The 24,940-nt window shown below is 61.4% G+C and overlaps 1 protein-coding gene across 1 annotated transcript; it reads right to left on the reverse strand.

Moving 5' to 3' along the window:
- Positions 1–18,598: 18,598 nt before the first annotated feature.
- HMX1 (H6 family homeobox 1) lies at positions 18,599–23,410 on the reverse strand. Its single transcript, XM_069595062.1, has 2 exons — positions 22,777–23,410; positions 18,599–19,975 (listed from the first exon to the last, which is right to left on the reverse strand). Exons 1-2 carry the CDS (start codon positions 23,168–23,170, stop codon positions 19,329–19,331), a joined length of 1,041 nt encoding a protein of 346 aa, XP_069451163.1. The 5' UTR covers positions 23,171–23,410; the 3' UTR covers positions 18,599–19,328.
- Between the last annotated feature and the right edge of the window lie 1,530 nt (positions 23,411–24,940).

Below are 24,940 nucleotides of genomic sequence, written 5' to 3' on the forward strand. Positions count from 1 at the left end.
TGGCCTCATTATATTTTCTGTTGGACGGTGTTGCCTGTGATGTTTTAATAAAATGGAAGTGAAGACTTTGTAGAAGGCTTCTACAGTTCTTTTTGGCATATCTGGAGAGAGACCTTGGAATGCCCTTGTTTAACCAGGGAGAAAACGCAGGCCCCGAGAGGGCAAGTCAGTACCCTGGGACCACACAGCATGTTGTGGATGAAGCCAGGCCCAGAACTTAGCACTTGCTCCAGACCGGTTTGGACGAGTCAGGGGTACTCAGGCCTGCAGGCCACCAGAAACAAAGCAAGGATGACATCTGACCCTGGTCTAAAGATTACCCCAGGGCCATCAATAAGGCGGCCAGGAGACATCCCTGGGCTTCCCTAGTGGCTCAGACATTAAAGAATCTGCCTGCAATGCGGGAGACCCAGGTTCGATCCCTGAATCAGGAAGATCCCCTGGAGGAGGGCATGGCAACCCACCCCAGTATTCTTGCCTGGAGAATCCCATGGACAGCGAAGCCTAGTGGGCTACAGTCTATGGGGCTGCAGAGAGCCAGGCATGATGGAGCGAGCAACACGCCGGCAGGAGACATCACTAGGGCTTTGGCCAGCCCTGCAGACCAAAGCCTGCTGCCCAGAGAGGGGCCCGGGGTCCTCACCACTCGGCCATCTGGCACATGGCCCCACCTTCCTGGTGAGCAGCAGGGGGCCTCTCACTACAAAGAGAAGACTGTTCCCCTCTGTTACAGAGAGGCTCTTCCAAACCTGGGGTCTCTTGAGCAGCTCATGTTACACCAAGACAGAAATTCCTTTCCTCCAAATAGAACAGGCTGTGACCCCCAGGCATGGAGGCGCAGGGCCTGCAGGCAGGTGCTGTGACCCAGGAGTCACGAGGTGGGGGTGCCTCTCGCGATGTGGGGTATTTCAGAGTCCCGATGGTCCTGCTTCTGCGATGGGGACAACAACTGCTGTGTGGCAGGCACGTGGCCAGGGCACATGCCAAGAACAACGGCAGCTGTGGAAGGGTGAGTTGAGCCTCTACAATCACAGGCAGGGGAGTCCTAACGCCCAGGACTTGAGAAGGTGACCTAAGCCCATAAGCTGGGGTGCTGATGAGAAGGGGAAATCTGGGCACACAGAGAGGATGATGTGAGGAACAGGGAAAAGACGGCTGTGGGACAGACCACGGGGAGCATGGATAGCTGGCGGGAGCTGGGAGGACTCTCCCTGGGAGGGCGCAGGGCCCGGCCAGCACCCTGACTTCCGACGTTTGGTCCCAGAGCCATAAGAGATGGAATTTGCGTGTGCCAGCAGCCCCGGGACACTCACGTAGCAATGGCAGGTCCTAGGCCGCACCAAGCCCCCAGCCCAACCTCAGTAGCCCGGTGTCCACCACCCTGTGGCTTCCCCTCCAGCCCCCCAGCCCCTCCTGAGACATCACTCCAAGCCCCGCCCCCTGCAGGCTGCGTGGGAGGAAACAGGGAGCTCAGAGGGGCTCTGAGTGTGAGCACCCCTTTTCCAGAGGCTGTGCTGGCCATGGGCCCCGCTTAGTCACTCTGTGGGGCCTGTGGCTTATTCCTTGACCCTGATAGCAATGCCGTGTGGAGCCTGGGTCCTCATCCTTTGCTTCTGGCCACGTGTGCCCGTGGGGGCCATACAGTGTGCAATCTGGGGGGGCCCTGGTCCTGGCGCAACTCCTGGTCTCTCTGGGCCTCCTCAGTCCCTGGCTCCCTCACTCCAGCCTCCCCCATCCCACCTTCATTCTGGAGACGACATCACGAGGGACCCCGGGAGGTGGCACCCATGGGGCGGGCCGTGAGAGTGTCAGAGGCATCAATGGTGCCGATGGCACTGGTGGTGAGTGGCTGGAAGGGCAGGGCGCCCACCCAGTGCGTGGAGGGGACGTGGCCCCTCAGGGCACATGCTGCTCTGGAGGGGGGCAGGCAGGCTTTCAGAGGGAGCCCCAAGCTGAGCTGAACACTCCAAGCACTGGGCCCACAGACCTCACAGCTGAGCGCACAGCTGTCCCCCTTCCGCCGCAGGGAGCCCCACATGACTTGGGGAGTCCCGGACACCTCCTGGGCTGCTCAGCTCTGCCCTCTGACACCCGTCTAACTTTGGAAATATTCCTCCTGGGTTTTCTTCATCCAGCGGTTTTCTGCATCCAGCAGCTCTGCTGACATGCGTCATGGCCCCTCAAGGCCAGAGGGATTCAAACCAAGGGCTGCCCCTCCTCTGACCCAGACTCTTGGAATGAAGCCCAGACTCCTGGCCAGGGGTCAAGACCACGCTTTCCTCCAGGCCTGGCCACGACACCCCGCCATTCCCGCTGCACCCAAGCACCACTCAGCCTGCCCTCATTCACCCCCCAACCTTGACTCCACCACCTCCTCCGTCTGGAACATTCTACCAGCTCCCCGCCCCCAAATCCGGGTAATTCTCTCTCACCCTGGGTGCCGGCTCCATCTCCTCGGGAGCTCCCCTGAACCTCCGCCCAGCGTCTGTCTACACCCGTGGCCACACTTACAGCCTGTGGCCCCATCTGTGTTCCCTCCATCTGCCGTCTCTCCTGCTAGACTGAGACCCCCTACAGTGGGGACTGGGGTCCCTGTGTGCAGTGGACGCCCAGGAAGGCACAATGCGAGGCCCTGGGCTGCAGCCTTTGGGCTTATCCGACTCCTCGGCAGGACCAAGGGGCCCTTGAGTCTTGGGCTGACCCCCAGGGTCAGTGCCAGCCCCGCGACAGGCACTCTGGACAGACAGAGGTCTGCGGATGCAGGAACCACGGGGAGGGATAGTTCAGGCCCCCTCCCAGGGAGACACTGTTCCTGGGCAGGGAAACAGGCCCCACGTGTATCTGATCCAAGCCCGTGCACCGCCCTCCCATGTGGGAAGGATGGGAGGGACCAGGGTCTTTACAGGAAAACAAATGACCTGGGGGCGGCAGGGACCTGATTCTCTCACCCCAAGCCCTTTTCGCTGGAGCCTGGATGCAGGGACAGCCTGGGGTCCCTGGGCCAGGAAGGACAAGCCTGCAAGGCTGCAATCTCCATCCCACGTGGGACTCACCGGCCTGGCCAGCCCCAGATCCTGGGAATCCACATGAAACCTGCTATCTCTAGCCCATCTGTGGGGGGTGGGGGGACCGGAACCCCGCCACCCACTGCCCTCACATCTCTCCCAGCCTCAGATTCGGACTTGGGAGAGCCGCCAAGGAGCCCCAAGGCCAGGCCAGGAGCAGGCGCTCAAGGCCAGGCCAGGAGCAGGCGCTCGAACCCAGGCCTTGTCTCAAGGTGGCACACAGAGGAAACCCGGCCTCTGAAATCCTTGGGGAAACAGACAGACTCGTTAAAGGGGGCTGGTCCCCGGCCCTGGGAGGGAGTGACTCAGGCCCCCCGTGGGAGCTCCCTGGAGCTGTGGGTGAGAAGTGTGGAAGGGGTATTGAGCCTGGGTTCGCAAGCACTCACTCAGGTTTTTGGGGTAACAGGCTTTGGGTTAAGCCAATTGAGTGGCAATTTGTAATAAAAATGACAGATGGGCTCAGCCAGTGGGGCAGACAGCCAGCCCACGTGGTTCAGGGGGGAAATGGACCGGCCAGGATGCTGGCAGACCAGTCTGTGTCTCAGGGTCTGCTCTTTGTGCTCGGCCAAGGAACAGGGGGTCGACGCTGCTATCACTTCCTGTGCACCCCACGATGCCCCAGAGGCGGGCGGGGGCGGGGGGCTGCACAGCCTTTTTTCCTTATTTCCTAGGATCCCCTCAGTGCAGCAAGAGCTAAGAGAGGCACTGACAGCTCAGAGAGGTTAAGGACTTTGTCCAAAGCCACACAGCCAGAGAGCAGGGTCCCAGATTCGTCCTGGTCTGTCTGACAGTAGCCAAGCTCCCAACCCTGTACCACCCAGTCCCAAAGGAAGCTGCACTCCCTTTGGCACAAGAGAGCGCTCGCCTGGCCTGGGTGTGGGGACTGAACACACCTCACCCCACTGGCTGAGTTCAGCAGAGGGAGCTGCTGGCGGGGCAGCGGCCAGGGGAGAACCGGGGAGCTTGGTTCCAACTGAAGGTCTTGGTCTTGTTGCTGATTTGTGACTCCAGTCCACAACTTTCTCTGGGCGACGCTTCCTAGTTGCCTCCCAATATCCATTCCCCATTCTGCTTTAGTAACAAAGTTCTCTCTAAAATGTAGGGGTGGTGAAAGAGATAAAGGTGGAAGTCAGTGAAAGGAGCCTCTGGGAAGTCTTAAAAGGGGGAAGAAGCCCCTTTGCCTATTGCTTTTGCCCTTCTTCTTGAACAGAACAAAGATGTGAGGGCTGGAGCCTCAGCAGCTGTTTTGTGACCTGGAAGATGGAGCCCATGTACTAGGATGGCAGATAAAAAAGGCAGGAGTCCCTGGGTCCCTGGTGTCTTCAGAGAACACCACGCAAGCCTACTACCTCCAGGTTCATTTTATGCGGCTGTGGCCGGTGCTCAGCCATCAGCAGCCAAGTGTAAATGCTGATCAGCCCAGCTTAGAAAGGCCTCCTGTATTAAAGATATTGACTCAGTTTCCTAAGGAACTACCAAGTCATAGCAGCTTATGTAAGACAGAAGGTTTTATATGGCATACAAATGCAAGCTGATAAATGGGCCAGGGCGATGGGCAGCTCTGCTTTGCTCTAAGTGGCATGTCCCCACCAGACCTTTACAAGCCATCCCAGGCAGCCAGGAAGGGGAGAGAAGGGTGCCAAGGGCTGCCCAATTCCTAGCTAAGAGGAAGGGGTGGAGTTGCAGGTAGCACTGGTCAGAACCTTGTCATCCAGCCAGGTGAAGGACCGAACGGGTGACTGGGAACCATGGCCTCCAGCCGAGTGAGCAGTGAGACTTGGTGAGAGGCAGAAAGGGAGAATCCGTACACCTTCCCTCACCTTTCCCTGGGATCAGGGAAAAGCTTAAGAGCACTTTCAGTCTTTTTATGCTTGTTCCATTTTGCATTTGCATCTGGAATTGACCTGAAATAAACAAAACTTTCCTGGAAGATCAGTGATTAAGAATCTGCCTGCCAATGCAGGAAACACAGGTTCGATCCCTGGGTTGGGAAGATCCCCTGGAGAAGGGAATGGCAACCCCCTCCAGTACTCTTGCCTGGAGAATGGACAGAGGAGCCTGGCGGGCTGTAGTCCACGGGGTCACAAAAGAGTCAGACATGGCTGAGCAACTGCACAACAATGAAACACAAGCGTAGGCCTGTCTCACCGCCCCGCTTTCCCTCCTGCCCCCATCCACAGCCGCCACCCGGATGACGTGAGGGAGACAGACCCCACCCACACTACCGCCTCTCCCTGCACCGGCCCAGCCTTAGGCGGGTCCTGGTGACCCAGATGTGGTGGACACACATCCCCGCTGTCCAGAAGCTCACTGTCGGACAGGCTGAGACACGTGCAGCTCACCCTGAAGCGTGAGGGCCGTCCTACTCCCCGCAGGGACAGAGCCTTGCGCCTGGAGGACCCCGAGGACTGAAGAGCCCCGAGGCTCATAGAGGCCGCTCAGATCCGTCTACACATTCCCGTTATGCTGGTGAGAATACCAGCACCAGGGTGGCCTCTCCTCTCTTGACCTGGAGGGAGGAGGTCAAAATTCAGACGGAGGCCTGAGCGCCTGAGCTGATTAGGGCTATGCATCAACCGGGTTAGGTGTGTGTGTCCTTCACACTCCAGCCTGGAGGTCACGGTCAAGGTCTATTTTAGGTGAGAGTCGCACTTAAATCAACAGATTTTGAGGAAAGCAGATTACCTTCCACAGTGTGGGTGGGCCACATCCAATCAGCTGAAGGCCTTAAGGGCAAAGGGCAGCATAGTAACAAAGTAGAGACATCACTTTGCTGACCAAAGTCTGTCTAGACAAAGCTATGGTTCTCCCGGTAGTCACCTACGGTTGTGAGAGTTGGACCATAAAGAAGGCTGAGCGCCACAGAACTGATGCTTTTGAATTGTGGTGATGGAGAAGGTGCTTGAAAGTCCCTTGGCCTGCAAGGAGACCAAACCAGTCAACCCTAAAGGAAATCAGCCCTGAATACTCATTGGAAGGACTGATGCTGAAGCTCCAATACTTTGGCCACCTGATGCCAAAAGCTGACTCACTGGGAAAGATCCTTATGTGGGAAAGACTGAGGGCAGGAGGAGAAAGAGGAGACAGGGGATGAGACGGTTGGATGGCATCACCGACTCAATGGACGGACATGAGTCTGAGCAAACTCCAGGAGATAGTGAAGGACAGGGGAGCCTGGTGTGCTGCAGTCCATGGGGTCGCAAAGAGTCAGTCACGACTTAGCAACTGAACAACAGTGCAAAGACCGAGGGCCCCGGAAGTAGAAGGGATTCTCGAGACTGTATCCTAGGAACGTTGCCTGAGGTCCCAGCCTGCTGCCTCCAGAATTTGGGCTCACACTGCAGTATCCTCTCTTGAACAGATCTGCAGCCTGTCAGTTACCCTACAGGACTCGGAGTCGCCAGCCACACAGTCACATGCACCAGCTTCTTAAAATCAATTCCCTCTCTCCCCCTCTCGCTCTCATATGTGGTGTATGTGTTCTATTCTTGGCCGCTCAGTCGTGTCCAACTCTCTGCCCACAGAGCCCACCAAGCTCCTCTCTCCACGGGATTCTCCAGGCCAGAATACTGGAGTGGGTTGCCATGCTCTCCTCCAGGGGATCTTCCCAACCCAGGGATCAAACCCAGGTCTCCCGCATTGCAGGTGGATTCCTTACCAGCTGAGCTACCAGGGAAGCCCATATATATATATCTCCTATATTTTTCTATATGTACATTTTTTTCTACTGGTTTTATCTAGAGAATTCTAAGACCTAAGAACAATATGAAGAAAAGTATGTATTACTTCTGCAAAGTTAAAAAACTTAAGAGTATACAAAACCAAAATAATTGCAACACCATCCAGCAAGCCTCAAACTCTTTCTGTAGATATAACCACAGTAAGAAATGCATTTTACATCCTGAAATAAATCTACACATACAGAAGTGGGAAAAGCAATTTCAGTCAATGCTGATTCCAAAAGCTGAGAAGCATTGGCTTCCTTTTTCCCCTAGCGTCTATATGCACAAACACACATGGGCAGGGCGGCACTGATACCCACGTCGCCCCCCCCCCAAGTGTGAAAGCTGCATCGTGCCCACGCCCCACCCTGGGCTTTCTCCACTGCACCGGAACGTCTTTGCCCCCCAGTTCTGCACAGATGTATTTGCCAGTCTCCACTGGCTCATCACAAACCTGAAGAAGCAAAACAGTTAGATTTGCTTTACAGATCTGGATTTCCTTCCCTAGCTTGCTGGCCACGCAGACTTCATCCACATCACATGGCTGATGGGAGAATTAAACCACGATCTCATTCACTATTTATCCAACAACTATTGATTAAGCGCCCACAGGGGACAGCCTCTAAGCGGCCTGATTGGATGGCAGAGCCCCAAAGAGCCCACAGCCTCATAAAGGAGTCAGATAAGAAGTGGTAGTGACCCCAGAGAACAAGGGAGGCTGCAGCAATGGAAGGGGTCATCTGGCCCGGTGGTGGGGGTGGGGTGGGGCGGGAAGGGTTGGGGACCCAGGAGAGGCTCGTTGCACGGTGAACCCTGGCTGAAGGAGTCCCCTGGAGATGAGGAACGTTGGCTTTCCCTGGCCTTGAGTGCCTGGCACCTTCTATAAACAGGGTTTTCCAGGGAGGCCACTAGAGGATTCATCCTCACCCTTGGGGAACCAGCCCCAGCGAGGGGCCACATTCCAGTAGGATCCCTCAAAATTCACAGTTCGTGCTGGACTAACCCACCTGCTCCTAGCAGGTGGGAACCAGAGTGGAACACGTCCCAGGGGTCGCAAGGGAAGACTCAAAAGCCTGTGGAGATAAGACCCTGGGAATGGTGCATCCGGCCCCTCTCAAAACTCCTGGAGGGTGTCTGCAGAATGGGAGGGGCCAGGAGTGAGGGGCAGCTGATTGGCCAGCAGTAAGCCTTGGGGATTGGTGGCCTCAGAAATGGGAGCCAGGCTGGAAATCAGAGGGTCTTATGTAGAAGCCCCAGCCTGCGGCCCACCTCTCCCCCTCTTCCCACCCATGGGATGGGGGTCTCTGGCTGTTAATGCCTCCTAGAGGGGACTGGTCCTCGGGAAGGGAGTTTGGAGACAGATGAATAGCAAGTATAGAGAAAGCCAAGGAGAAACACTAGTAGGAAAGAAAAGATGGATCCCAACTCACAGCCAGCTGTGGAGGGCGTGTGTGGCAGGCGGCACTGGGAACTCTGGGTCCCCATCTCCCCAGAGAGGTTGGCATTTTGAGGAGGGGCTAGGAAAGGGCTGTGACTACGGCACTGACCTGCGAGCAAGTTACTTCCCATCTTCCAGATGGGAGGCCACAGGCACTAAAGACTGATCTGGCTGTGCCAGGTCTCAGCACGTGGGGTCCAGTTCCCCAACCAGGGACCAAACCCCGGCCCCCAACACTAGGAGCTCGAAGTCCCAGGGCCACCCAGGAAGGCTCTAGATTCCTTTTTAAAAATGAAATCAAGAAATAGTCTAAGGGTGCCATTTAGAAATATGAGCAGGTTAGGAACAGGAAGAGCTGGCAAGGTTAACAGCTGTGTCTTCTGTTGGGGGTTGGGGTGGGGAATCGTTTCTGGTTGGTGTTTTTTATTCTCTTTGTGGAAACAGAGGCCATTTGAAATTGTGTGCGTGAATCACTGACAAATTGTAAAAAGAAAGGGAACCGAGGTTCTCCTGGCTTAAATCTTCCAGACATTTGTGTATGTGTTTTCCTTTCTTTATGAAAAATAAAAGATTTGGATGATGGTACACGAGTGTGTACGTTTGTCCAAGCTCATCTAACTGTACTCTGAAGATCTGTACTTTTCTCTGTAGGCAAATTTAGCTTCATTTTTTAAAAGGATGAGGGAAGGGAGAGTCTTCCTACAGCAAACTGGGTTCTGTCTGGGGGGTTCCCAGGTGACTCGGTGATAAAGAATCCCCTCCCAGTGCCAGAGACACCAGTTCAATCCCTGGGTGGGGAAGATCCCCAGGAAGAGGAAATGGCAACCCACTCCAGCGTTCTTACCTGGGAAATCCCAGGGTCAGAGGAGCCTGGCGGGCAACAGTCCAGCACGACTGAACAGCACGCACAATGTGTTAACTATAAATAATAATAAAAAAAACAAAACCTCAAACCATTGAAAACTATTTCTGGGTAGTTAACTAAGCTTGTGGTGCCCTAACGTTTTTTTTCTTACCTATATATTTTGAATTTTCTACAACAAACGAATAAGAAATGAAGAGCGTTTCCTCGTGATTTCAGACGTGGTCCAGCCTGGAGGTGCCGGGGCAGAGCGCGCTGGGCGCCCTTGGCGCAGGGCTGGGGCCGCGGAGCCTAGCGGGTTCCGGGTTTCGCCTTGGAAGGCAGGGTCATCTGGCATCGGCCCCTCTCGAAGGCCGAGGCCCTTCCCTGAAAGAAGGTCGAGGATCGGGGGGCAGGTCCCCCAGCCTCCCCTTGTCCAGGCCATGCGCTTTCTCGGTTTTGCGCTCAGGCCCAGCTCCGTTCCCGTGTGACGGCCGACCTGGAGCCAGTGGGGCCTCGGCCTCCCCGCTGATGGAATGGGCAACCGAGGCGCCGCGAGGATGCGGGACTTCTCAGTTTCTGGATCCTTCTACGGTTCTTCCCAGGTCCGAGTCTGGAAGGCCAAGGATCTGACTTCGTTAAGTGTCGGAATGACCGCGATCTAAGCTCCGCACTTCATGCACCAGGGAGGGCAGGGTCCCCAAACCGCCGCAGGCCCTCCGCCCACCCCGCTCTCGCCCCTGCCGGCGAGGAGGGGCTCCTCTTGAGGCGTCTACGCGCCCTGGGAGGCGGACCCGGGTTGCAGGAGCCGCGTCTCTACCGGCCAAGGAAGCTCTGGGCAGGCGCGCAGCGGAGGGGCCCGCGGCCGGCAGAGGCGGAGGCAGGGGAGCGGTGAGGACGGAGGGGTGGCTTTTAACGAAAAAGTTGAATCATCAGCGAAACCATTAGGACTAATGCGATGTGCACGTGCTTCGGGATCAATGCCGGGCCTCGGGGGTCGCGCTGGGGGTGGGGAGGGGGCGGCCGGCCGACCGACCCTGGACGAAGCGAGGCTCAGCTCCCGCCATTTGGGGAAATGGATTTTCACGATTTAAGAAAACTCAGAACCAAAGCGAGCGAGGCCCGGATGTGCTGACGCTGCGGTTCCGGGAGCTGGAGCCCCGAGAGCGGCTCCGGGAAGGGGGGCGGCGAGAGGCCGAGACGCGGAGAACAGGCGAGGGGCGCGGGGGCAGGGAATCAGAGCGGCGCGCGGTGACCTTGGGCAGAACCGACCGGCCAGTGAGACTGAGGCTGCGCTCCTAGGCCAGTGTCGGTGGGGCCCGGGCAGTCCCCGGGCCCAGGTCCTCGGCGCCCGCCGGCTCAGATGATTGGCTTGCGGGTCCTGGGGCCCAGTGCTTCCCTCCTCCAGGTCCTGCAGGAGGATGGCGTCCGGCGAAGCCACTCGGGACATCCCAGAGGAGAGCCGGACCAGAGCAAAGGGCACCAGCAGGTCGTGGGCTGCTTCTGAGACGCATCCACCAGGGCCTCCCGGCCCCCTCCTCTCTTCCACTGCTGGGATGGGGCCTGCCCCCTGGCGCCGCAGGGAGACGTGCCCTCAGGCTCCCGGGGTGCTTGTCTCTGTTTTTCTCGGGGCCACACTGGGTGCATCTGTGAAATGGGCACAGAAAACGAGATTGAGACTGGCAAGGGTCCCTTGCAGGAAGCTGGAGATTTTCTGGGAAAGGGGCCCGGAGGCTGTCACCAACCGAGCCCCCTCCCCCACACATGGAGGAATGGAACGCTTTTAAGGGGCCCGCTGTCTACAGAAGCAATTTGAATCATCACGAATCAGTGTGTCAGCATCAGTCCGGGCGGCCCAAGCTCTCCCATCCTGCAGCTGGCCAGGCTGCCTCCAGGAGTCCTCCACGCAGGACCCCGAGGGGCTGGGGCGCCCCTCTCAGACCCCACTAAGGCCCGGTGGGTCCCCACCACTCCAAAGGGCCTTAGAAAATCCCAAGGTAGGCACTCCACGGGGTGGGGCCTTCCCAAGGGCAGCCTGGGTACAGAGGCAAGGCCCCCAACCCACGTGGGGAGATGGAGGTGGGGAAAGAAAGTCCGACTGGGATAGGGAGCGGTGGGCTGGGGGGGTGGCGAGGAGGGCTGGGGGTGGGAGGAACTGAACCAGAAGGCGGCTCTCTTCTGAGCGGGCCAGCTGCCCTCACCCCCACGTCTTCCCAGAGCCCCCCAAAGGCAGCCTGGCACGCACAGCGCTGAGCTCTCGAGCACACGCACTGGGTCATGTCATTTCCCCGCTGGAAATAGTGCTGGACCCAGCTCTGTCTTCACCCACGGTGCAGTCTGCGTGATCTGGAGTCGGTGGGGCCTGAATCCTCGTTCATAAACTGGGGACACTGCTCACCCTGCCAGGCTGTCGTGGGGCCGCCTGACAACCTGGGTAAAGAGCTAGATCAGCTCCCAGCTCCCAGAAAGCCGCCCCAAGGTGACGGGGATGCCAGCAAGGGCCATCTGCCACGACTCCTGAAAGAAACTCCAGAGGGGGACCCCTTGGCCCAAGGCTCTGGGCCGGGGTCTGTGTCCACCTCTGGATGTGAAATCTCTGAGGCCAGTTGGGCAGCTGTAAAGGAAAAGGACCAGGGAAGGCTCAGGCATAGCCCTCCTCCCGGGCCCCTTGGCTAGAGTTCACAGTTGCCTGTGGTGGGCGCACGGACAGCCTGGGTCTCTGCCGGGAAGGAGGCAAAGGTCAGAGGATTTATGGGTGCGGGAGTGTGGGAGCTTGGGCCCTGGAGCGGCAGATTGTGCTGGCTTTTAGGGGAGCAGCTGTCGTTCGGGGGGGCCTGCTGCGCATACAGCGCATCCTCCTGCGAGGCCGTGTGGGCGCCCCCTCAGCTGTCCTGGAGCCCCAGTGCGATCATGACTTAGCGCGCCAACGGGGCTGGGCGCGACTTGACTCGGCGCTCAGGCCCAGGCCGGAACCGCAGCGGCCTGCCCTGCACAGGCCGAAGGAAAGGGGACCTGTGAGTTGAGCGGGTGGGCGGTAGGCGTCCCACCTTGCAAGCCTTGAGCCCGCGCTCTTGACATTGGGCCCCGCGACCTTCACCACTGCCGCCTACCCACTCCACAGACGGGCAAGGTGAGCTCAGAAAGGGGAAACGACTTTCCCGAATCCACGCGGACGCAGACGGCCAGCGAAGGCTGAGCACGGTTGGACACTCTTAAATCCGTGCCCCATCTTTCCGGGAGGGAAGAGTGCTTGGGTGGGGGCGACCCGAGGGCGAGACAGCACAGAGCGGGGCGTGGGGGGGAGATGTCCACACCAAGGTCCGAGACTCGAGGCGAACCGCCGTCTCCACCTGCGCACGGCCGCCCGCAGCTCCTCTCCTCCCTGCGGGTTTAATACTGCCTCCTCCGAGAAGCCTTTGGGACCCGGGAGGGCTCAGGCACCTCCCTCCTTGCCGGCCCCAGCCCCGGCCCCTGGGCTAGAGCTCAGCGTCAGAGGTGCCGGCTCGGGGAACGCGTGGATGCGCGCGCGGAGCCCGAGGGGGAAGGGGAGCGGGAAGGAGCGAGGTGAGAACCGAGGGGCGGGGCGCGAAGGCCGAGCCAGACTCCGAGACGCCAAGGCGACGCCAGGTGAGCCGGGCAGGGGGCGGGGGGCGCCGGCGGGAAGGGGGGAGGCGGGGCCGGAAGGACTGCGGGGAGGGGGCGCCCCCCCGCAAGGGCCGCGGGCCCGGAGGGTCCACAGCCACGCCGGCCTAGCGCTCCGAAGCCCGGCGGCCCGGAAGCAGAAGGCGGCAGCTCCGCGCCGGCCGCCCGCCGGATCCCGGGAGCCGCGGACTTGGCGCCACTGCCCGTTTCCCTCCTTTGAGCTCGGTCAGCCCGGAGCGGGGAGGGGGGACACTCGGGCCTGGCGAGGGGACGGTCTGGATCGAGAGCCCCCAGAGGGGCAGGCGCGGGATCCGGACACGAAGCGGCGACCCCGACTCCCACCAGCCCGATCGAGGCGACACGGGGCCTCAGCGGGCAGGGGGTCCTTGCGCCGCCGCGTCCGGGGGGCGCGCTCTTCCGCCCAGAAATAAACCTTTCAAAAAGGGGGGGCCCAGCCTCCCCGACTCCTACCTGGGGCCGATCGAAGGGGGAGGTAATCGTGTCCCTGAGAGGGGGGCGATGGAGCCCAGGAGGCCGCGCGACAGCGGAGAGGACGCACCGGCCGACTCCCGAGCCCCGCAGGAGGAAAGCGCGCGGAGAAGAATGCAGACGAGAAACGCAGAGGCGGAGGGGACAGAAGCAGAGACGCGGAGCGGGCAGGGGAGCGCGCGGCCGGCCGGGCGGGGCCGAGGTCCTGCGGGTTGGCCTCGTCGGACCCCGCTCCGGGGGGCGGGAGCAGCGAGACCTCGGGGAGTCCCGCAATTCGGGGCTGGGTCGCCCGCATCCCAGAAGCCCCCACCCGCTCGCACACCGCGTCTCCCGGGGATGGAGAGCGCCCTTCGGACCGGTCTGTCTCTCCAGACGGAGCTCCGAGCACGTGAGCCTCTCCCCACACGCCCTCCAGGAATCTCCCCCCGCCCTCCAGCCTTAGTCACCGCCCCCCCCCCCTTCAGTCCTAGTCTCGGCGCCGCGGACCCAGGGGCTGAGAGCGTCGAGGAGGCTCCGAGACACCACACACGCGAACCCGGGGCCAGAGGGGCGGCAGCGGGGCTTCGTACCCCGAACCCGCAGCGGGGTCGGACCTGAGACCTGGGCTGCACGGGTTGTGGGGGGATCCCGGTCCGCGGGCGACTCCCACCGCGAGGGCCGGAAGCGGCGCCAGCGACCCCCGGCAGCGCAGACCGGTCTTCTGCGGCTCTCGGAGGTCTCCCAGGCGGAGGTGATGGCGGCACCAGCGTTCAGGACCCAGAGGGGCGCCAGGGCCAGTGGGAGAGAGATATGGGCAGGGACAGGTTCTCGGAGACAGAGAGGTTGAAGGCTTAATGAAGCATGTCTGCGGAGACCGAATTAATGGGTTTTAATGCGCGTTTCGAGTAAGGATGGGGAGAAAAAGAAGCAAGCGGGGTGCAAACAAGGTCAGATGGCGATCCGAAGAAAATAAGCCTGTAACGAAAATGGCCCCGGGCGGAGAATCCGCTGCTAGGAATACACACCCGTGACGTTTCTGCGAAGTCGGTTGTTAGAGCATTTTTATTATGGAAGTTTTCAAATATAAAACAAAGTAGAGGAAGCCTTGAAATGAACACACCCCCCCCCCATGTACCCACCTCCATTCAACAATGATCAATGCCTGGCTAATCCTGTGTGTCTCACTTTCGTATTTACTATTCAATTAATTTGTTTTTTCTTGTTGCCATACTTTTCAAAAAAACATCACATCATTTCACTGATAAATGCTTGAGTGCATGTCAACTGATAAGGGCTTTTTTAAATTAACAATACATCTGTGAATCGCCTCACAATGAATCCACAGCTTCATCTCACACTCAGAAGCAGTTGACTTTTGATGGTGGAAATGCAGGTAAATTATCTCTGTTTTGACTTTTCTGCAATTGCCAGATAATAATGAGCATTATCACTTTTATAGCAAAACAAACAAAAACTGAAGCCCATGGCTGTCGGAACTGGCCAGGGCTGAGCCCTCCACTCACCTGCTTGCTCTCCAGGTGGTGAACCCAGAGACTAACTCTTGGTTCCAGATCTTGGCCCAAGTGTCTGGATTCAAAGTTCAGTGCTATTAGAACAGGGTGGCCCCCTTTCCAGTCTACCCTTATAGGAGTGTCTCCCCCACCCCCCCACCCGCCCCCGCCAGAGGGCAGCGGGGCTTTGTAACCAGTTGTGAGGTGAGCCACCTCTGGGACGTGCCTTGGAATCCTGGGTTCAGGCATCCCTCCTAGTGAACGAATGCCGGAGACCAGGGACCCTTCTCTTGTGGACCTTCGCAGTGAGGGCGGCCAAAGGATATGATCCAGATGGTCCTGGTTGGCCCCCGAGCCAGGCCGTCAGAGAGCAGTGACCCCCAGGACCAGGAACCTGGCCTCCGTAGCAGTGCCAGGTGAGGGAACGGGGATCTGGGCCTCAGCGGCCCAGTGACTGACTTCTTGGAGTCCCTGCCTCAGGGTTTCTGACCTCAAAGCCCCAGTTTCCCTTTGGGAGAATCTTCAGGTGAGGCCAGACGGCCTTGAAGGATGGTTGGGAGACACCCTACAGACAGGAGTGAGAGCAGAGCTGGCCGGGCCCTGGTGTCTCTCTCGGGCCCCAGCTGACCGCTCAGCCCCTTCCTTACCCAGGTGGGCCGCCTTCTTCTGGGTAGGTTCAGAGCGCCAAGACTCTGGGGAATCTTCCCGAGGCTGAAGCCAAGCTAAGCTTTGGGGGAGGAGGTTGAGGGGGGTAACGACAGCCCCTGACCTGTATCTGATGAGGAGGGGAGACCCTGGGTGGGAAGGAGTCCATGAATCCCCACGTGCGGAGTAGGAGAAGGGCAATTCCTGGAGAATTCATCAGTCCCTCACCAGGGCTTTGGACAAGGTGGGTGGAAATGAGCTCAGGTGCTGCCCACTCACTCTCTCATCCGGGATCTGGAGTGGTCAGGTGGTGCCTGTCTCACAGAGCAACGCGGGGTGGGGGTGGGGACGGGGGGGGGGACGGGGGGGGAGGGGCAGGGGGACGGGGGGGACGGGGAGGGGAGCGGAGGGGGGATGGGGAGATGGGGGGAGGGGGGAGGGGGAGGGGGGAGGGGAGGGGGGAGGGGAGGGAAATGGGACTTGCCTGTCCCTTTTAGCAGGTCTGATTCTGGGCGAACTCGGTAGGGAAGCTTGCAGGTCCACCCAGGTGTTCAAAGCCTGGTAGACCCAGCTGGGCTTGGGGACTCTGCAGCTAGAAGCCGCTAGGCAACCCACCGTGGCTGGAATCGGGTTTGGGTTTCCTGTAAGGAGAAGCTAGGGTTGGAGGGCTGGAGAGGGTCAGGGCACGCGGGGCAGAAACAGAGCAAAGCCATTCATCCCCCGCCAGGAGCGGAGCCAGCGCGCATCTGGATGAGGCCGCCCTGGGCTCTTGGCGCTGGAGCTTGGAGCCCAGCTCGTAACCAGCCTGGCCCCCCAGCCCCTCCGGCTGCCTGTTCCGCCCAGGCTTCGCTGTGGTTTGTGCGGCCCCTGGTGGGACACTCCGCACGCTGGGTAATTAGGGGGTCAAACCAGCTTCCGGAGTCCCGTTGGCCCGATCCCCCCGTTTGGATCCACTTTCTGCTCTTCAGCGTTAGGCTTCCAGCTGCCGACCCTCCCTCAAGGTTGGGGGAACAAGCCTCCCTCCCACCTCCTGTTTCCATCCCACACAGCAGAGCTTGGAGCTGGCAGGCAAGGAAGCGGCTCCCCGGCCCACCTTGTCTCTGCCTCCGCGGAACCAGGCAGTCCTTCCGCCGCGCAGAAAACCTCCTCTCTGACCCCGGCGACAGTCCCAGGCCGGGCAGCCAGGTTGGTTCCTTCCGAGTGGGCAGATCCGAGGGTCTGGACACGCGGCCCACAGTCCCTCGCTGCCTGTGGCCCCGGGACCACGCGGCTCCCCAGCCGGCTTGGAGCCGTGGTTGGTGCGGACCGATCCGCCGCGGCCGAGCCGCTCGGGGACGTGGGCCCCACACGGTGCTCCGCTGTGCCCTGCGGTCGGTCTGGTCGCCACGACCTGGGGGTCCGCGCCAGCATCAACCACCAAACAGTCAAATCCAACGGTTGCATCGCTGGCAACACGTCTGTAACCCGGGTTTTAAGGATCCCATTCGTGGTCTGAGTGCCTGGGATCCCCGCAGTTGCCGAATCCCAGCGCTACCTCCGTGTATCCGCGCACGATGCCCCGGCGTGCGGTGCCGCCGGCCAGCAGCACAGAGGCGCGGCACTGCCCGGCTGCCCGCCTGGTGCGCAGGCGGGGACGTGCGCTGGCCCGTGCGGCCAGCTCTGCGCAGGCATGCTGGTGCACAGCTCTCAGAGAACCGGCAGGGGTATATCTGCTGACCGTGTGCAGCCGCCAAAGGGACAGAGGCCCAGGGTCCCACGTGGAGCCCCAGCCAAGGGTGCTGCAGAAGCCCCGAGAGGGCCCAGTGGGAGAGAGAGAGGGAGGAAGCAGGGATGCGGCTGCTTCTCCAAAGGTCTTCTTGGCACACACTTCCGCCCGTGGCCTCTGGTCTGGACCAAAGGCCTCTGCAGATAGCTAGGAGCCAGCTCACTGTAGGGAAACAGATGGTAAGTCCCTCCTAACAAAGTCCAGTGAAACCGATGGGGAAAGGGCAGCTCTCCCCTTCTCCAGGAAGAGCAGACCCCACCCTCAAAGGGAGGAAATGCAGCAGCGGGCGGGGGGCCAGGTTGGAGGGGAGGTGTGAGGCTCTCAGGGGCCCTGCCTGCCCTGGTCGGGTCCTGGGCACTGGGAGCCTGAAGGTGGGGACCTTAGAGCCCAGAGGAGCAAAGACCACCTAGGCCACGGGCTGCCCGCCCCCACAGTCCCCCTGGAGCCCCCCCCCCCCCTGCCCTTCTGCACCAGCTTGCCAGAGCCAAGCCTCAGGGCACACAGAACCCACTGGAAGGGCTGGGGCAGGGGATGATTCTGGGTCAGGGAACTGGGCTGCAGGGGCAGACAAATGGACCTCCTTCCCGCGCCCCCCAGGGTGGGGAGACCCCCGTGGCGCCTTCTCCTGAGCTGTCTGGCGCCACCACTGAGAACTCCGAGGGCCAGACCGACCAGACCCCAGACCGAGGGACCGGGATGTGTATCTCAGCCTGGAATGTCTGCTCCACTCCAAGACCCAAAGCCAGTGGGGGTGGAGACAGGTTTCCAAGGGGTTCCATTCTGTCTCAGGAGCGACCCTTTCAAGCAACTGAATGGCTTCTCTCCTGACTTGAGCAGCATCTTGAAGCATCTTTATGAGCACCCCATAAAGCATCTTTCCCTCACTCAGGAGACCACTGTCTCCACCCTGCAACAGGCTGGCTGCAGAGATCCAGCCACGGCAACGAGCTAAGCAATACGCATTCGCTCAGAGCCCATAAACTCCGGACCTTGCCCAGGGTCCGAATCCTTCAGTTCAAGAGGGATGCCAATGGTCCGGGGGTGAGGCCCCGGCCAGAGAGCCCTGCTCCTCGCTGGGCCCTGCTGGGCTGACTGGTGCCAGCGTTTTGTTTTGACCAAAAGAAGGAGCCCCCGTGTCAGAGATGAGTCTCAGCTCCAGGACAGAAAGGAGCCGTGGGCACAGAGGCCCACTAGCTGGCAGCCCCCTGGGCCAAGTGATAGGTTCTGCCTTCAACTCCTGACTTCTGGTTGTACTGAAGGTCCCAGAACTGAGTGACACAGGATAGGAGAGGATCCCTTCTTTGACTCTAGGTCCCTCTCGTCCCCAACCCTGACTTCCCCTAAGGCCTCCCTGGGCAAAAAGTGGGGGCTTGCCCTGCCCACCTACCCACCTGCCCCCAGCCAGGACTGGAAGGTGCTCCAGGAGGCTGGGGATGGCGCCCACCACAGTGCATTACCAGAGAGGAGCTCAGCCCCAGGGATTACAAAGCAGCAGCAACTGTCCAGAAAATGTCCCTTTTTATTCCATACGCAAATAAGCAGATTCGTTTAAAAAAAAAAAAAGTCTTCGCCGGGATAACCAAGGACCGCAGCCCGGGAGAGGAGCCCTGCCTTCGGAATGGACAATCCGACAGAAGCACCGCCTGGCAGGATCTTCATCCCTTCCCCTCACCGGAACTCGGAACTGGCTCCCTGGGAATCTCTCTCTCTCTCTCTGCCCGGATGCAAGGTCAAGGCCATCAGGCTGATCACAGTGCTCCAGAGGTCGCTGACGCATAGTCCGGGGCAGGGTCACTGCGCCTGTAGGAGAGGGCCCTTCCACAAAGCATCTTGGGCAGCCTGGATTTGCTGGAGACTGCGCCCAGCTGCTGGCTCCAGAGGGGCGCGAGCTGGGTTTGCTCCGAGGTTGAGGCCTGTCCGCAGGAGGGGAGGACCCTGGGCTGCAGGGCCGACTGTCTGTGATGCTGTGTTCCCAGCGGGGACCCAGCCTAGCGACTGTCTGTGGAGCCACAATCACCTGGGTCTCTGTTACATTCTGGCCGATAGTAGGGCACGGCCCCCGAGGCGGCAGCCTGCGCTCTGGAGGCGCAGTGGGTCCACCGGAGCGCCCCCTAACCCCCGATCGACCGAAGGCCCCCAGGCTCCACCGCCGCTGCCGCCACGCCCCCGGAGGGCGAGTCCACACAAGTCCCGATTGGCCTCGGGGCGTGGGCCCAGCAGGTCGGGGATGCTCACACCAGGCCGGGCATCTGCGCCCGCAGGAAGGGCGCGGAGGCGGCAGCCGGGAAGGCGGCCAGCGGGTAGGCGAGGGCCCCGGAGAAGCCGAGCAGCGGCGGGGGCGGCGCGGGCGCGGCGGGGGCCAGCGGGAAGGGCAGCGCGGCGGCGGCGGCGGCCCCGGCGGCGGGGCTTTCGTGGTACAGCACGGGCACGCGGACCAGGCGCTGCGCGCCCGGCGGGGACAGGCTGGCCGCCTCCAGCTCGGCCGCCAGCTGCCGCTTCCACTTGTTGCGGCGGTTCTGGAACCAGATCTTGACCTGCGTCTCGGTGAGCTGCAGGGACGCGGCCAGGCCGGCGCGCTCGGCGCTGCTCAGGTAGCGCTTCAGGTCGAAGGTGGACTCGAGCTGGAAGACCTGGCTGCGCGAGAAGACGGTGCGCGTCTTCTTCTTGCGGCCGCCGCCCCCGCCGCGGGCCTCCCCGGCCGCCGCCGTCGCCACGGGGGCCTCGGCCAGTTCCGCCGCCTCCTCCGCGCCGGCCGCCGGTCCCCGCGCCGCCAGCTCCGCCGCCTCTCGCTGCACCGCTCGCGGCCCGGTGCCCCTCGGCCAGGCGCCCTCTGTGCGGCCCATCTCCTCGCCCGTCTCCGGTGAGTCCCGGTCGCTGGCTGCAGGGGGGAAAGAGGGGGAACATGGGTTGGTTCTGGAGGCTGATCCCCTCCGCGAACCTGTCGCTGAAGCCAGCTGCTCCCCGCACCCCGTGAGGTCTGCCACGACCACAGCAAGGAAACAGTCCCCAGACAGCTCCGCCGATGGCGGCGGGTCGTCCTCCACCACGCTCGGTAGATCTCACCCCCACGCTGGACACAGAGAGGCCGGGCATCCAGAGATGAACTTGAAGACCTGAGCTAAGCGCCAAACCAACACGCTGGGAACACGCTCCAGGCGCATCCACAGAAGAAAGAAAAAAGGGAAGAAAAGAAACACCAAAGCACAAACAAACGCAAGAAAAAGGCTGGCTCCCATAACCACTGGCTTCGAATCGAAACAACACTCAACGGCCCCAGGGGCTCACCTCACAGAGGAAAGAAAGGTCCTTCCAAGAAATATGCACCCCGAAAACCAGCACAGAGACCACCTCACCCCTGGCACTCAGCCCTCCGCCAAGACCGCCAGACCCAGAAATAAAGGCTTGCCATGATCCCTCCCCACTCACTCCTAGGAGAAGATGCAAAATTCCCGCTTGCATAGAAACATTCCCATCGATGGAGAATAAGCGAATGCAGACGACCGGCCAACAAAACGCCTCCCTGGAGACACCGGTGGCCTGTTCACCCCCGTTTCCTGTGCCCCTAATCCAGATATCCACTGAGGCGTGCCCTCTCTGCCCGCAGTCAGCTCAGAGGGCGAGAGACAAGTGCAGCTCTGGCTGTGTAGAAACACTCAGCTCCCACACACCACCCCAAGCCCATGAGGCCCTGATTGAATCTGAGGGTGTGGGGGTGCAGAAGCCCACAATGCCCCCCACCCCAGCTCACGCTGCAAGAACCAAGCTCCACCCTGTCTCCCAGAGGTGAGTCGATGCCTTGCCCCCCACCCCCCAGGGCTAGCAAAGGATGATGGCTTCAGGTGAGAGAGCCTGCCCAGGACTCAGATGCTGGTCCAGACTCCAAGCTCAGCTTGAAAGGGGGCAGCCGCCTGACTTCCAGGCTTGTTAGGCCAACTCAGGCCAGCGTCCCTTCTGCCTCGGGCTGAGCCTTCTGCGTGCACACAGGCCCCAGGTTGGCATTCCCGCAGTCAAGTCGAGTCTGGCCAGGCCAGCCCACCGAAAGCAGCAGTGTGCCCGAAGTGTGAGCGCCCGACAGACACTGGTGAGCTGGTGTGAGCAGCTTGGTGCATACGCCCCACGCCTAGCAGCCGCGCAGGGGTGCTGTGTCCCTGGTGCCAGTGGTGTGAGCCCTCACTGTGTCCAAAGAGGGGTCAGGTTCCAGGCTGGCATGTGCACCCCCGATATGGGGGGTGGGTCTCCAGATTCAGAGGCCCTTGTATTGCCACAGGAAGCCAAGCCAGGCCTGCCAGCTCTGGTTCAAAACAGGGACCCCCAACCCGCATTATACGAACTAGGAAGGACCAAGTCTCTGAGGGCTGCTGGTGGGGCTAGGGCTGGGGCAAAACTCTAGGGGCAGGAGGGGAACACATTTCACCCTGTGAGACCGTTTCAGAAACACCCATGGAAGGGCACCACATTTGATCACTCAGTTTCAGGGCAAGTAACCAAACAGGCCTGCTCAAGCTTCCTGGAAGCAAAATGAAGAGGGTAGGGGGTCCCGGACCTTCTGGGCATAGGTTCTGAGAGGTGGGTCCCTTTGCAAAGTGCTCACTCCTACTCCAGGGAGGGGGTTATCCAAGAGGTGACAGGGGTCTAGCCACCTACCCCCACCCACAGCACTCTTTTTGTGCTAACTTTTGCTAGGAGCTGAAAGCACTTCAGAGCAGGAGCCTGAGTCCTCCGCTGGGGTGCAGGGAGCGGGGGCTGGCAAAGCCCAGGGCTGAGGTTAGCCTAGCTTCCTAGTCCTGCTCCTGGAGGGGGCTTCTTCCAAAGGGCAGGGCCCCAAGGGAGGCAGCCACCCTGGGGAGAGGGAGAGCAGAACGCACCTCCAGAATGCCTGGGCAAGAGGGGTGAGTGGGTCCTGGGGCTGAAAACCGCCACCCCCAGCCTCGGAGCTCTCAGCAGGGAACAAAGGCAAGGGAGGGGGAGGGGCAGAGAAGGGAGAGGGGGTGCTTCAGAACACAGCCTCCTTGCCTGGCACAGCTGGCCCCACAGGGAGATCTAGGCCCCTGCCCCAGGCCCGGTCTGCGGCTGGCAGAGGAGGCTTTGCCGACACAGCTTCTGTGGAAGCCCACCACCCCCACCCCGCGCTGCAGAGCAGGGGCTCCCCCCACGCTGTGCCCCCTTCATCTTGCTGAGTTTGACTCTGCCGGGTCTCCCGCCCTTTATCTTTGCTGTCTCCCTGGCACGTACCGCTTTCTTTTCGGCCTTCTGTCTCACCTTCTCTCTCCCCACTTCACCTTCCTCCTCTCCCAACACCTTTCTCCCGCTCTTCCCTCTTCGCTCCGGCCTCTCCCCACCTTGTCCCCTCGCGTGTCCTCTTGTTCTCGGTTCTATTTCACCCTCCCTTTCTTTCCTCTTCTTAGCTGTTGTCCCCTGTCCCCAGATTGCTCTCCCAAGGCTATGGGCGAAACCCAGACCCTGCCAAAGCTTCTCCCTGCGTGGGGGACCCTGCCCTGGAGAATGGGCCTCCAAACCTGCTCAACCAGGGGCTCTCCCCACACAACCGCAGAGCCCACCACAGACACAGGAGGAGGGCGGCCCAGAAAGGCTGCCAACGAACCCAAAGTCCCGGAGCAAATGGGATGGGAAGAAGCCGGGCCCCACCACCCGGGCCACCCCTCCCCACGCCCCACTCACTGTCAGGGCTGAGGCCGCCTCCATAGCCTCCGTGCGACCGCGAGTACCAGCGCGCGGCGCCGCTGCAGCCCAGCGCGTACGGCGGCCCGGGACCCGGGGGCGGCCGGGGACCGAGGCCCAGCGCGCCCGGCCCAAGCAGCGCGCGGGCCCGCGCCTCCCCGCTCGGCCCGGAGCCCGCGCGCAGCTGCCTCCGCCGCTGCAGCCGCCGCCGCCTCGCCCGCCCCGCGTCCTCGTCCTCAGGATCGTCGTCGTCGTCGCTCTCCTCCTCGCGGCCGCCGCCGCCCTGGGCCCCGCTCCCGGCGCCCTTGGCCTCGGCCGCCAGCAGGTTCTCGATGAGGAAGGAGGAGGCGCGGGCCGGCGTGGCGCGCCCGGGCTCCGTCAGCTCGTCCGGCATCGCGGCCTTGGGTCCGTCGAACTCTGCCGAGCTCCTCGGGGTTCTGGGCGCCCGGGGCGCGGCCGGTCCCGGTCCCCGCTGGGGACCGTGGCGCGCGACTTTCTGGCGCACGCGCGGCCCGACCCTAGAGCCGCTGCCCGGAGCGCTGGCGTCGGGCCCCGCGGGGCAGGCAGCGGCCTCCTTGCCAGACTGCGATCGGCCCGGAGCGGGTGCGTGCCGACAGCCGGCCGGGCAGCCGCCTCGCTCGCCTTTCCCGTCGCCGCGCTGGTCGCCGCCCGGGCCGGCCCCGCTGGGGGCGGGGAGGGCAGGGGAGGGGCCAGCAGGGGCGGGGCGGCGCGGGCCCGGCGGCCGCCGGCCCAGCTCGAGGACGCCGCGCGAGCCCCGCGCGCCGCCACCGGCCGGAGACGCCGCCCGGACCTGGGCGCGCAGGCACTCTTGCGGCCGAGGGCAGGCGGCCTGGGGCCCAGGCGTGGGGTCGCGGCCAGTCCGGCCCCGCGTGATGCGTTCCCCGGGCCCGAGCCACCCACGCCGGGGGGCGGGGGGCGGGGGGAACGGGGCGGGGCCTCGGCCGGGGAACCACCCATTGGCTGCGGGGCCCCGATGAGGAACAGACTGGCCAATCACTGTCCGGCAAGGACCGTAATTACCTCGTCGCAGGGAGAGTGTTGGATCAAGCGTGAGGAACAGTGTGCGCGCGCGCGTGCGCGCGAGCGTGTGTGGTATGTGTATGTGTGCACGTGTGTGTGTGTGTGTGTATGCTTGCATGTATATTTGTGCGTGTGTATACCGGGGCAGGAAGACCCGAGGGCTTCCAAGAAACCGCAAGAGAATGGGCTGGTCATTGTTTTTTTTTAAAGATCCCGGGTGTCAAAGCTGTACAATTGAGGCATATTTTAATATTTACACTTAATGAAATATGCTTTTAATGCCAAAACTAGGACAGAACTCTTCAGTTCTCAGATTAAGTCTCAAAATGTAAGAAAATGCTCCCCCGCCCCAATCGGATTCAGCAGGGCCACGCGTCCGTGGTCACACCCGACGTCACGCTGAGTTGCAAGCGGGTCTCCAGCTCCTCCGGAGGCCCCAGCCTTGGTAGGGAAGCAAGAGCCACCACCTCTGGCCGCAGAGGTCTTGGGGGCATGCCCAACTGTCAGCAGCGGAGAGTCCCCTCTCACTTCTGCCGCGGGGAGCGCGGCGACAACAGCGCCTCGCGGCCCACGCCGTCGCCCTCGGCGCTGTGGCCGCTCGGGAGTAAGCCTTCTGACGGACTCACCGGGTCGCAGCGCGGACGCGCGCGGGCGCAGCCGGCTTCACCGGACGCGGGTTATCGCGGAGAGACACAGCCGCCTTCCAGGGCCAGCCCGGGACAGCGTCCAACCGACAGCAGCCCGCCGCCTGGATTTAGTTTTCAGAACAACCACGGTGGAGGGAGCATCAACCCCATTTTCCAGAGAGGAAAACAGAGGCGAGGAGACACTGTCCCAGATGGTAAGTGGTTCTGGCCGGCCTGGGATTCCGACACTCAGGGCCTAAGACCCTTCTGGCACCAACACTCTCGTAGTCGAACCGGAGCGAAGAGCAGCGGGTCGGGAGGCCGGGCGGGGCCGAGGCCTAGCGGAGGGACGCAGCCGGCCTGTGGCCGGGAAACAAAACAGCGGGTGCCGGGAAGGACCTCTGGTGCACCCGGAGACCTCGCGTCTTTTATGGAAACTCCAGGGCCCTCTCCTCTGACCCTCACATCCCTCCACAGGAGGGGCTGAGATGACCAAC

This window comes from Ovis canadensis, chromosome 6 (genome assembly GCF_042477335.2).
Source record: "Ovis canadensis isolate MfBH-ARS-UI-01 breed Bighorn chromosome 6, ARS-UI_OviCan_v2, whole genome shotgun sequence".
Lineage (NCBI taxonomy): Eukaryota > Metazoa > Chordata > Mammalia > Artiodactyla > Bovidae > Ovis > Ovis canadensis.

Bases quoted from the DNA above. Each gene is read 5' to 3' on its own strand.
- HMX1 (XM_069595062.1), bottom strand. From the start codon at position 23,170: ATGCCGGACGAGCTGACGGAGCCCGGGCGCGCCACGCCGGCCCGCGCC. The intron at 19,976-22,776 runs GTGAGTGGGGCG...TCCCCCCTGCAG, and splicing joins AGGCGGCCTCAGCCCTGACA to CCAGCGACCGGGACTCACCG.